We start from the raw sequence: 12,003 nt of genomic DNA on the forward strand, positions 1-12,003 counted from the left end.
CTCCATACTTTCCATCAGATACAAGTCAGGTAACAGCCCACATGTTAACAGCCATAGCCCTGAAATTGAAGAGTAGGAGGTGACAGTGTTTGTGCATTAAAACACAGCTGGCTTCTGGGACGTTTAATTATTGCCTATTCCAAGAGGAGATTTACCTCTGTGGGCCTGAACAAAGTATGGACTACGGCCTCTTGGGCTGGAGGCCATCAGCTGGGGAGGAACAAGAAAGAGGGACATATTTCCTGATGATACTGGTGCAAACTCATCCCCTGTGGCCAGGGAACTGGGATGTTTAATGGCTGTGCAGAGCAGAAAGAACCTCAGCAAGAGACGGTACCTGTGAATCCTGCGACAGACGTGTCTTCCCTGGGAATCCCCCTCAGGTAGCCGTGTCCCACACCTCTCTCGCGAGCACATCTGCAGCCACATCCCATGCCCAGAGCCGACACAGGGGCGTGCACCATTTATAATATAGCTCTGTGCAATCCCAGTGGGATTCGCTCAACCTCTAGAGGCATCTGAATGTAAACAGGCTGGAGACAAACATGTCTGTGCTGCTGCATTCTGAATCCTTCTTTAGGAGTAAACAGTAGTTAAGGGACCTTCCCAAAGGGAGATGAGAACTCTTGGGCTCTGTGCTGAGTCACAAAGGAATTGCCTGTGTATCTGTGTATTTTTAAAAACTACAGTTGATTAGTAAAAAAAAATTGTGGATAATTCCTGGATCTCCATAGGGTCTGAATCATGAAAATACCTAGGATGGCTCGGATGATAGTAGACACTTTCTGCAGGCACACAGGGCTGTCAATCAGGGATCAGAAATTAATTATTCTCAGCAGTAACTATCATCATACTGTGCAGCACCTTCCATGGAAGGGTCTTCAAAACTCCTATCAAAGGAAAGTCCCTATGAACATATCCCCATTATACAGATAGGTAAACTGAGGTACAGGGAGATATGAATGGGCCACGGTCGTATAGAGATTGGGTGGCAGGATGCGAGACAGAACCCAGGAGTCCTGACTTCCCTGCCATAACCATGGTCTGTCCATTACACCAAGAGGGAAATTGACTCCTGCTCTGGCTTGGACTGTTCGTTGGGTGGGACGCAGTGGAAAGGCTGGAAAAGGAGCCTGAGCCTTCGCCATAGTCTCAAGGTGAATCTGAGGCTTTCAGAACTAGCTGGGGTTTGTGAGCTCCCCATTCCTGTGAGGTGTGAACTCCGAGATTCCACTTCTGCTGCCCCTCAGAAACCTGCCAACGCATCACAGTCACTGGGGTCGCTTTGGGGGAACAGACTCAGTCAAAGCAACACCGACAGAATGTTCTCGTGGACAGAGGGCAGCCGGGGGCCTGTCCTGGGGACAAAGGCTTCACCCTCCACCCCAAAGCTGCTCCATGAAAAGGGGAGTTCTTTAGGCAGGATAGAGACTGGATCAGTGTTTGCAATGTATTTCTTCTCTCCCTCTTGGTTCATTTCCTCCCAGTCTCTCCCAGATGGAATTGAAATAAAATGTTCCAGGCTGAGTCAGACTTTCCAGCACTGCCCCGGCTGGAGGGCGCTTGGATTCCCACAGCTGAACTCTGTGCCTGCTCCCCTGGCTAATTGAGGGTATTCCTCCCATGTGAACCACCTGGGCTTTTAAGCCCTGAAAGGCGACGGAATGAATTCTCCTGTCTGAGCCAAACAGGGGCACCTTGTCAACCTGTGTGTAACAAACCAGAAAGGAAGTAGGCAGGAGATGGAGCAGTAACAGCAGTAAGAACGGGTGGTTCCATAGGCTGCTGGGTGGGTCTGAGAGAGGTAAAATGCACAGCCCTGCCCTGACTCTGAGAACTATGTCCTGGGCCGTTAAGAGCAGAGTGCATGTTCCAGGGCACTAGCTTAGGGTCAGGCATGAGCGCTGTTTTAATCTGGTTAAGGGCCTTCTGACACTCTTCAGTCCAGTGAACTGTATTTGGCTGTGTCTTTCTGGTCAGATCATAGAATCATAGAATCTCAGGGTTGGAAGGGACCACAGGAGGTCATCTAGTCCAACCCCCTGCTCAAAGCAGGACCAAACCCAACTAAATCATCTCAGCCAGGGCTTTGTCAAGCCTGACCTTAAAAACCTCTAAGGCAGGAGATTCCACTACCTCCCTAGGTAACCCATTCCAGTTCTTCACCACCCTACTAGTGAAAAAGTTTTTCCTAATACCCAACCTAAACCTCCCCTTCTGCAACTTGAGACCATTACTCCTTGTTCTGTCATCTTCTACCCAGGGGCGGCTCTAGAAAATAGGCTGCCCCAAGCAGCGCGGTGTGCTGCGCCGCCCTTCCTCGGTCCCGCGGCGGGTCCCCTCTTCCCGCGGCTCCGGTTGAGCTCCCGCGGGAGGTCCACCGGAGCCCCGGGACGAGCGGACCTCCCGCGGGCACGGCTGCGGACGGTTCGCGGGTCCGGCGGCTCCGCTTGAGCTGCCGCAGTCATGCCTGCGGGAGGTCCAGCCGAGCCGCGCGACGAGCGCCCCCTCCGCAGTCATGCCTGCGGCAGGTCCGCTCGTCCGCGGCTCCGGTGGACCTCCCGCAGGCATGACTGCGGCAGGTCCACCGGCCCAGCCTGCCGCCCCCTAGATTTGGCCGCCCTAGGCAACAGCTTGGTTTGCTGGTGCCTAGAGCCGCCCCTGCTTCTACCACTGAGAACAGTCTAGATCCATCCTCTTTGGAACCCCCTTTCAGGTAGTTGAAAGCAGCTATCAAATCCCCCCTCATTCTTCTCTTCTGCAGACTAAACAATCCCAGTTCCCTCAGCCTCTCCTCATAAGTCATGTGCTCCAGCCCCCTAATCATTTTTGTTGCCCTCCGCTGGACTCTCTCCAATTTATCCACATCCTTCTTGTAGTGTGGGGCCCAAAACTGGACACAGTACTCCAAATGAGGCCTCACCAGTGCTGAGTAGAGGGGAATGATCACATCCCTCGATCTGCTGGAAATGCCCCTACTTATACAACCCAAAATGCCATTAGACTTCTTGGCAACAAGGGCACACTGTTGACTTATATTCAGCTTTTCGTCCAGTGTAACCCCTAGGTCCTTTTCTGCAGAACTACTGCCCAGCCATTCGGTCCCTAGTCTGTAGCAGTGCATGGGATTCTTCCGTCCTAAGTGCAGGACTCTGCACTTGTCCTTGTTGAACCTCATCATATTTCTTTTGGCCCAATCCTCTAATTTGTCTAGGTCCCTCTGTATCCTATCCCTACCCTCCAGCGTATCAACCACTCCTCCCAGTTTAGTGTCATCTGCAAACTTGCTAAGGGTGCAGTCCACACCATCCTCCAGATCGTTAATGAAGATATTGAATAAAACCGGCCCCAGCACCGACCCTTGGGGCACTCCACTTGATACCTGTTTAAAGGCCAAACCAGGTACTGGGGGTTGCAGAGGGCAGCCCGGGGTTAGGCAAAGGCAGCAGCTCCAAACCCTCCTTGCCAGTGATGAGTGGTTTACAGACCCCAGTCTGCCACAGTAAGCGGGGGCTGGGTGCTGACTGGCAGTAGCCACTGAGGCAAGGTGTTACTGCTAGGGACAGAACCCTGAGATAAAGGGGCACCGGGGTCCGGGAAGGACACGGGGGCCAGAGGCAGGCGAGACACCAGCCAGGATAACTCCCAGAATAATTCCCAGGATAACCAGCAGGAGGCACCCCACTGGTGAGTCTCAACTTTGCTACATTGGCCACATCATCAAGACAGGTGACTGCAGATTCTCCCAATCCCGCTAGGAGAGCATCTACATGTTTCTGGAAGGTGGCGAGTGCATTTTGCAGCCCAAAAGGGAGCACATTAAATTCATACACCCCTGCATGGGTGATGAAGGCTGACCTTTCCTTGGCAGCTTCATTTAGCGGTGCTAGCCAGTGCCCCTTGGTTAAGTCTAAGGTAGAGATGAACTGGGCACTTCCCAATTTCTCCAATAGCTCATCTGTGAGTGGCATTGGATAGTTGTCTCAGTGAGTCACGGCATTTAGCTTACGATAGTCCATGCACAAGCGTATTTCCCCATCCAGTTTGGCAACTAGAACCACTGGAGATGCCCATGCACTGTTAGAGGGGTGGATTACACCCATTTGTAGCAAGTCCTGAATCTCCTGTTTTATAGCAATTTTGGCTTGAGGAGTCACCCGGTCAGGTTGGGCTCTAATTGGGTGAACATTACCTGTGTTAATGGAGTGGGAGTGGGCTGGGGCTGTGAGCTAGAGGCTAGGCTGATGGGGAAGGCAGCCACAGATGGGGCCACGCTCCAATCCGGCCACAGCTGGCCTTATAAAAGCCTGTGAGCCAGGAGCTCAGACATTCTCTCTCTAGCTATTGAGAGAGACGGGCCTGGCTGCTGGGGAGCTCACCGTGGTACCTAGAGTGGAGCAGGGCTGGGGAAGGCCAGAGGAGCTGAGAAGCTCCAGCTGGAAAACCCCCAAGCTGCAGGCCTTGCTGATGGCCTAAAGCAGGTACTGGGGTTGCAGAGGGGCAGCCCAAAGGTAGGCAAGGGCAGTAGGTCCAAACCCTCCTTGCCGACGATGAGTGATGCGGACTGCAGTCTGCCCCAGTGTGCGGGGGCTAGGTGAGGACTGGCAGGACAGGCTGAGGCAAGATGGGGATAGAGGGTGGGGATTCCCTGGGGAAGGGAGACCCAGACTTTGGGGGTATTGCAGGGGGCAGAACCCTGATGTAGAGAGACACTGGGGTCCAGGAGGGATGCGGGGCCTAAAGCAAGCGAGACACTGGACACCAGAGGGTGCTCCAGAGGCTGGAAAGCTAATTCCCAGGACAACCAGCAGGAAGCACCGTGCCGGAGGTGTGAGAATGATGGCCACTGGTGATGGTGTACCAATGCTGGTTCTGGCGGGACCCAACTGAGAGTGCCAATTCAGGACAAATTGCTTAAAGCAAGGCAGTTACAGCCCAAGGCTGGGGTTTTTCCACCTCAACCAGCCAGACAAAGAGGACTTCGGTCTCACCCCACTGGCTAACCACAAGTCACACAAGCAATTCCTTCAGACACTCCAGTTTCCCAGTATCACCACTAGTGCCACTCGTTATGGGGATGAATGGGTATGAAACCCAATACCTCAGTAAAAGAAAAAATGTTCTCCTGATCCCAAAGGACCAAGCCCCAGACCCAGGTCAATATACAAATCAGATCTTACACATAAATCACACTGTTGCCAATCCTTTAGAATCTAAAATCTAAAGGTTTATTCATAAAAGGAAAAAGATACAGATGAGCGCTAGAATTGATTAAATGGAATCAATTACATACAGTAATGGGAAAGTCCTTGGTTCAGGCTTGTAGCAGTGATAGAATAAACTGCGAGTTTAAATTAAGTCTCTGGAGTACATCCCCCGCTGGGATGGGTCATCAGTCCTTTGTTCAGAGCTTCAGTTTGTAGCAAAGTCCCGCCAGAGGTAAGAAACAGGATTGAAGACAATATGGAGAGGAGGCATCAGCCTTTTATAGTCTTTTCCAGGTGTAAGAAAATCTCTTTGTTCTTACTGTGGAAAATTACAGCAAAATGGATTCTGGAGTCACATGGGCAAGTCCCTGCATACTTTGCTGAGTTACAAGGCGTATCTTCCTTCTCTCAATGGGTCAGTTGTGTAGCTGATGGTCCTTAATGAGCCATCAAGCAGGCTAGGCAGAGCTAACACCAACTTGTCTGGGGTGTTACCCAGAAGCATAGCAGAAGTTTGAAATACAGACAGTAATTTCAACTAGAAAAATGACACACATATAAAGATAGCATAACCATAACCAGCAACCCATACCTTCTCTTAGACACCCTATTTGACCCTCTTTATAGAAGATTTGGTGCCGCTACAGGACTTTGGTTGCAACAATGATCTATATGGTACCAGATTAGACCAATAACATCACAAATGGTAATGAGGAAGGTGATGGCCAACATTTCAGGTTGTTCTACAGGAGAAGGTGTGAGTATATGGATGAGCAGATGGACATTCAGTAGTATCTCTATCTACCTTACTGAGCTGGGGAGTTTGTGACTGTGCTAAATGTATTAATAAAGTATATTTGTAAAAAATAAAGAATTCCTATAGTTTGAGTGTTGCAACTGCGCACATCGGGGTTCTCAACAATATAATAATTTGAATAATACCGGGCCTGATCTTGGGGCAAGAATCTGTCAACCCTCAAAGTGATATTTGGGGATTCTTAAATAATCAATATTATTAATATATAATCCAGAGATCGGGCAACAAGATGTATCTGCCCCTTGCTGTAACCAACTTGTCCCCACTCTCCTCCCAGAGCTGAGATAGAACCAGGAGTCCTGATAGCGCCACTATCTCCGCAAAGTAATGAACAAAGTAAGAATATACATTAACATTTGTAAACCAAACCAGTGTCCTTTATGTGATTTGCCACAGGATGTGAGAACAAGTAAGTACTAGAGCTGAGTGAGTGTAATATATATTTTATTTTATTTCTTTGTTACAGGAGTTATACACAGTGCTCCTGTCAGCTGATTGCTCAGCTATCTGCCAAAAAACTAGAGTTTTCAAAGGTCTAAGTAGCCCCTGGAATCACAGCTAAAGTTGCCACCCCCACCAAAATCTGAAATGGCTCCTTTGTAGCTGGGGTGGGGGAGGGAGGTGGAAATGATCCAGCGAGTGACAGGGGGAGGGGAATAGAGGAGCAAGTGATAAGCGTGGGGGCCTTGGGGTGAAGAGGAAGAGCCGGGGCAGAGCCTTGGGAGAAGAGGTGGGGCAAGGGGTGGGTTTTCCGGGTGTCCAGTTACCAGCAATTAGAAAGGAGGCAACCCAGTGAATTGTACATGGGCTGATTCCCCAGTCTGTCATGCTGACGCAGCACAGTAATATCAGGACAAGGTTTAATGTCTCTCTGACTATTCAACAAGTGTGTCAGGAAGAGGGCCCAGCATCATGTCCCTTGTGAGCTCTGCACAGAGCTCAATCTGAGAGCCAGAGCACCAGGAGAAAGGTTTAGGTTCCTTTATGAGTAAAGAGCCAGAGCAGCCTGTTCCGGATTGGTTTGGTTCTCACCCCGTAGATGATGGGGTTCAGCACGGGGGGCACAACAAGGTACACGTTGGCCATGAGAATGTGGAAATGCAGGGGCACATTGTGGCCAAACCGGTGCGTGAGGAAGGAGAAGAGACCTGGGATGTAAAAGGCTAAGATAACACAGATGTGGGAGCTGCAGGTCCCAAAAGTTTTGAGCCGGGCGTCCCTTGTGGGGAGGCTGAAAATGGCTCTGAGGATCTGGGTGTAGGACACAGCGATAAAAATCATATCCAGACCCCTCACCAAGAATGCCACAAAGAGGCCGTAGTAACTACTGACGCTGATGTCGGCGCAGGCCAGCTTCACCACGGCTATGTGCTCACAGTACGAGTGGGGGATGATGTTGGTTCTGCAATATGGCCACCGTTTGCCCAGGAAGGGATAGGGCAGTATGAGCACGATTCCACGCAGCATCACAGCCAGACCGATCTTGGCCACCACAGGATTTGTCAGGATGGTGGAATGTCTCAGAGGATCGCAGATGGCCACGTAGCGATCGAAAGCCATGGCCACGAAGATCCCAGACTCTATCACTGAGAAGCAGTGAATGAAGTACATCTGGATGAAGCAAGCACTGAAATCAATCTCCCTGTAACTGAACCAGAAGATGCTCAGTGTTTTGGGCAGAATGGACGTGGATAGGACCAGGTCCGTGACTGCTAGCATGCATAGGAAATAGTACATGGGCACATGGAGGTTTTGCTCCATCTTCACAATAAACAGAATGGTGATGTTCCCCAAGATGGCTATAGTGTACATGGTGCAGAAGGGGATGGAGAACCAGACATGGGCAGCTTCCAGGCCAGGAATGCCCAGCAGAATGAAGATGGAGGGGTTCTTGAAGTCAGTGGTGTTGTAATCTGACATGGAGTAGGGGAGAAGGTGTCCAACTCTGAGGCAGAACGGTGTCTCCTGCATGTACCGTATGTTCTCCTGACTTCCTGTATGTGCCCAGGCTCTAGGGTGATGATCGAAGTACAAATGCCTGTATGGAGAGACAATGTTAATGTGAGACACTACATGCACAACTGGAGGCTGTTCCATGGGTAAAGCAGTTTTGTTACCTTCACACACTGAAAAATGACACTTTCATTATTCAGAGAAATGAAATGTGAAAAATTGACCCTACTAATGCCATTTCCCTATTTTATGGTGCTCCTTGCATTAATAATTCCTACACATCTGCGACTGTTTAGTTTAGAGCAGAGAGAAAGAAGTGGGTATATGGTAGACGACAACAAAGTAAAAGAATGGAACTGATTACATTCCAATGGAGAAAGAGAAAACAGTTCCCAACCAGTGCTATCTATAGACCCTTACTGCTCCGAAAGGGCTAACTCCCCAAAGCTGAGGCAAATTATCAGCAAAACTGACTGGGAGGAATATTAGAGAGAAAAATGGGTATGAAAATTGGGAATTTTTCAAGAAGAGTTTATTAGATAGCTAAAAATCCATGATTCCACCATCAAGAAAGTGGACAGCTTTACCTAAAAGCCCAGTTCTGTGGCAAAGTGGAAGCAGTATATAAAAATGGGGAAAAGGGAATATAGACAGTGAGCAATACGAATTTGAAGTTATGAAAATTGATAAGGGATGTTAAAGACATCAGAGAAAATCTATGCCTGGCAAGGCTAAGGGCAGGGCCGGGTCCAGGCACCAGCCAAGGAAGCAGGTGCTTGGGGCGGCCAATGGAAAGGGCAGCACGTCCGGGTCTTCGGCGGCTATTCGATGGCCGGTCCCTCAGTCCCTTTCTTCTTCTTTGAGCTGCCGCCGAAGTGCCGCCGAGGAGGAAGAGAGGGAGCGAAGGCCCATCGCCAAATTGCCACCGAAGAATGACGCGGCATGGTTGAGCTGCCACTGAAGTACCGCCGATCGGCTTCATCTCTTTTTTTTCCCCCGCTTCACCGCTTGGGGTGGCAAAAAAGCTGAAGCCGGCCTGTACCTGAAAAGTTAGACGTGTTCATGAAATAGATTCGTTCTGTATTTGGAAAGGAGTAGTATGAGGCACTCCTATGACATGAGGTGATGAAATACTTTCCAGTCCATCAGCTGTCAGGGAGGTTGTTTAACAGCATCTACAGTAGAACCTTAGAGAGACGAACACCAGAGTTATGCACTGACCGAACAACCACACATCTCACTCGGAACTAGAGGTACGCGATCAGGCAGCAGCAGAGCCAAAAAAAAGGCAAACTCAGGACAGTTCTGTGTTAATTTTTTTTTAATACTTTAAATTTAAGGTCAATTTTAAAAAAAAATTGAGAAGCTTAGTAAACAATGGTAAAGCTTTTAGGGGATTTGTTAAAAAAAATTCTAGGAATATGGTTAACGCCAGTCAACAACATGGTTTATGAAAAACTTGTCTTGTCAAAAAAACCTTGATTTTGTCCTTTAATGAGAGTATATGACTGGTAGATCAACGGAACAATGTAGATGCAAGAAACTTCAATTTCTCTCATGCATTTGATTTAGTTTTGGAAAATATTGAGATAAAAACTGAATACTGCACAATATCAGTAGGGCGTACATAAAATGGACTAAAAATGGGCTAACTGGCAAATCTCAGGAAGCAGTTGTCAATAGGCCATTGTCAGTGAATGTGGCTGTTTCTAGTGGAGTTCTACAGGAGTCAGTTTTAGGCCTGATGCTAATCAATAGTTTCATGAACGATATGGAAGCAAATATAAAATCACTGCAGATAACATTTGTGGATGACTCAAAGATTGGCAGAGTGTGTGCAATGAGGAGGCCAGGGCAGGCAGACAGATTTATCAGGAGCATTTGGTAAGCTTGGCCCATGTAAACAAAATATTTTAATAGAGTCACATGCAAAGTGATCCTCTTGGAACAGGGAATACAGGCCCGACCCATAGACTACAGCAGTGTATTATGGAACTCAGGGACCCTGAAAAGGATATTGGAGTTATTGTGGACAATCAACTCATCATGACCTACCTGTATGATGCTGTGGCCAAAAGTGCTATTGCGATCCTTGGATGCATAAACAGGGGAGTGGTGAGTTGGAGCAGGGAAAGTATTTTACCTCTGCACATGGCATTGGTGAAACTGACTGTGTCCAGTTCTGGGGTCCACATTTAAACACGGATGTTGAAAAATTGGAGAGAGTGCAGAAAAGAGCCACAAAAATGAGTGGAGGCTGGAGAAAATGCTGGACAGTAAGAGACTTCAAGAGCTTCATCTATTTATCTTCTAAAGAAAACAACCAATCAAGCGAGACGTTCCTGGTCACAAAAAAATGGGTAATAAAGGGCTCTTTGTAAAAGGCATAGAATGTAAGTCACGGGAGGTGATAGTATTCCTCTACTCAGTGTTGGTTAGGCCTCAGCAGGAGCACTGTGTCCAGTTTGGGTCACCACTATATAGGAAGGATGTAAAGAAACCGGAAAGTATCCAGAGGTGACAGCCGAAGATGGTCCAAGGGATGGAATACAAACCAGATGAGCAAAGACGGAGGGAACTGGATATGTTTAATTTGGAAAAGGGGAGATTGAGGGGGACATGACAACAGTCTTCAGCTACTTGCAAGGCTGCCATAAAACAGATGGAGAAAAGTTGTTCTGTCTCACCACAGTGGGTGGGACAAGAGTCAATGGGTTCAAACTACAGCACAGCAGACTTAGATGAAATCTGAGGAAAAAACTTCCTAACTTTAAGAACAGGAGTACTATGGTACAGATACCCTGGGAAGCCGTGGAAGCACCTTCACTGGAGGTTTTCCAAAGGGGTGTGGAAAGCCATTAGTGTTGGATGACTAAGACACAACAAATCCTGCATCTTGGCATGGGGTTAGAGTAACTGACCCTTGCCATCCGTTCTCTTTGGGCTCAATATCCTTCTACTCAGCTATTGGATCTGTGGATGAGGGGAAAGCAGTGGATGTGTTATTCCTTGATTTTAGCAAAGCTTTTTATATGGTCTCACACACTATTCTTGCCACCAAGTTAAAGAAGTATGGGCTGGATGAATGGACTATAAGGTGGATAGAAACCTGGCTAGATCATTGGGCTCAATGGGTAGTGATCAATGGCTCCATGTCTAGTTGGCAGCCAGTATCAAGCAGAGTGCCCCAAGGGTTGGTCCTGGGGCCGGTTTTGTTCAATATCTTTATTAATGATCTGGAGGATGGCATGGACTGCACTCTCAGCAAGTTTGCTGATGACACTACGCTGGATGGTAGGGATAGGGTACAGAGGGAATTAGAAAAACTAGAGGATTGGGACAAAAGAAACCAGATGAGGTTCAACAAGGACAAGTGCAGAGTCCTGCACTTAGGACGGAAGAATCCCATGCACTGTTACAGATTAGGGACCGAATGGCTAGGAAGCAGATCTGCAGAAAAGGACCTAGGGATTACAGTGGAGAAGAATCTGGATAAGAGTCAACAGTGTGCCCTTGTTGCCAAGAAAGATAACTTCATTTTGGGCTGTGTAAGTAGGGGCATTGCCAGCAGATTGAGGGACGTGATCGTTCCCTTCCATTCGACATTGGTGAGGCCTCATCTGGAGTACTGTGTCCAGTTTTGGGTCCCACACTACAAGAAGGATGTGGAAAAATTGGAATGAGTCCAGCGGAGGGCAACAAAAATGATTAGTGAGCTGGAGCACATGACTTATGAGGAGAGGCTGAGAGAACTAGGATTGTTTAATCTGCAGAAGAGAAGAATGAGGGGGGATTTGATAGCTGCTTTCAACTACCTGTAAAGGGGGTTCCAAGGAGGATGAATCTAGACTGTTCTCAGTGGTACCTGATGACAGAACAAGGAGCAATGGTCTCAAGTTGCAGTGGGGGAGGTTTAGGTTGGATATTAAGGAAAAAAAATTACTAGGAGGGTGGCGAAGCACTGGAATGGGTTCCCTAGGGAGGTGGTGGAATCTCCTTCCTTAGAGGTTTTTAAGGTCAGGCTTG

At 48.3% G+C, this 12,003-nt stretch overlaps 1 protein-coding gene across 1 annotated transcript; it reads right to left on the reverse strand.

The window, feature by feature from the left end:
• Positions 1-6,996: 6,996 nt before the first annotated feature.
• On the reverse strand, positions 6,997-7,944 carry LOC123350859 (olfactory receptor 52R1-like). Its single transcript, XM_044989658.1, has one exon. The coding sequence runs from the start codon at positions 7,942-7,944 to the stop codon at positions 6,997-6,999; it is 948 nt and encodes a 315-aa protein (XP_044845593.1).
• Between the last annotated feature and the right edge of the window lie 4,059 nt (positions 7,945-12,003).

Source organism: Mauremys mutica, chromosome 1, assembly GCF_020497125.1.
Source record: "Mauremys mutica isolate MM-2020 ecotype Southern chromosome 1, ASM2049712v1, whole genome shotgun sequence".
NCBI lineage: Eukaryota > Metazoa > Chordata > Testudines > Geoemydidae > Mauremys > Mauremys mutica.

Coding starts and splice junctions, on each gene's coding strand:
- LOC123350859 (XM_044989658.1), bottom strand. CDS start 7,944: ATGTCAGATTACAACACCACTGACTTCAAGAACCCCTCCATCTTCATT.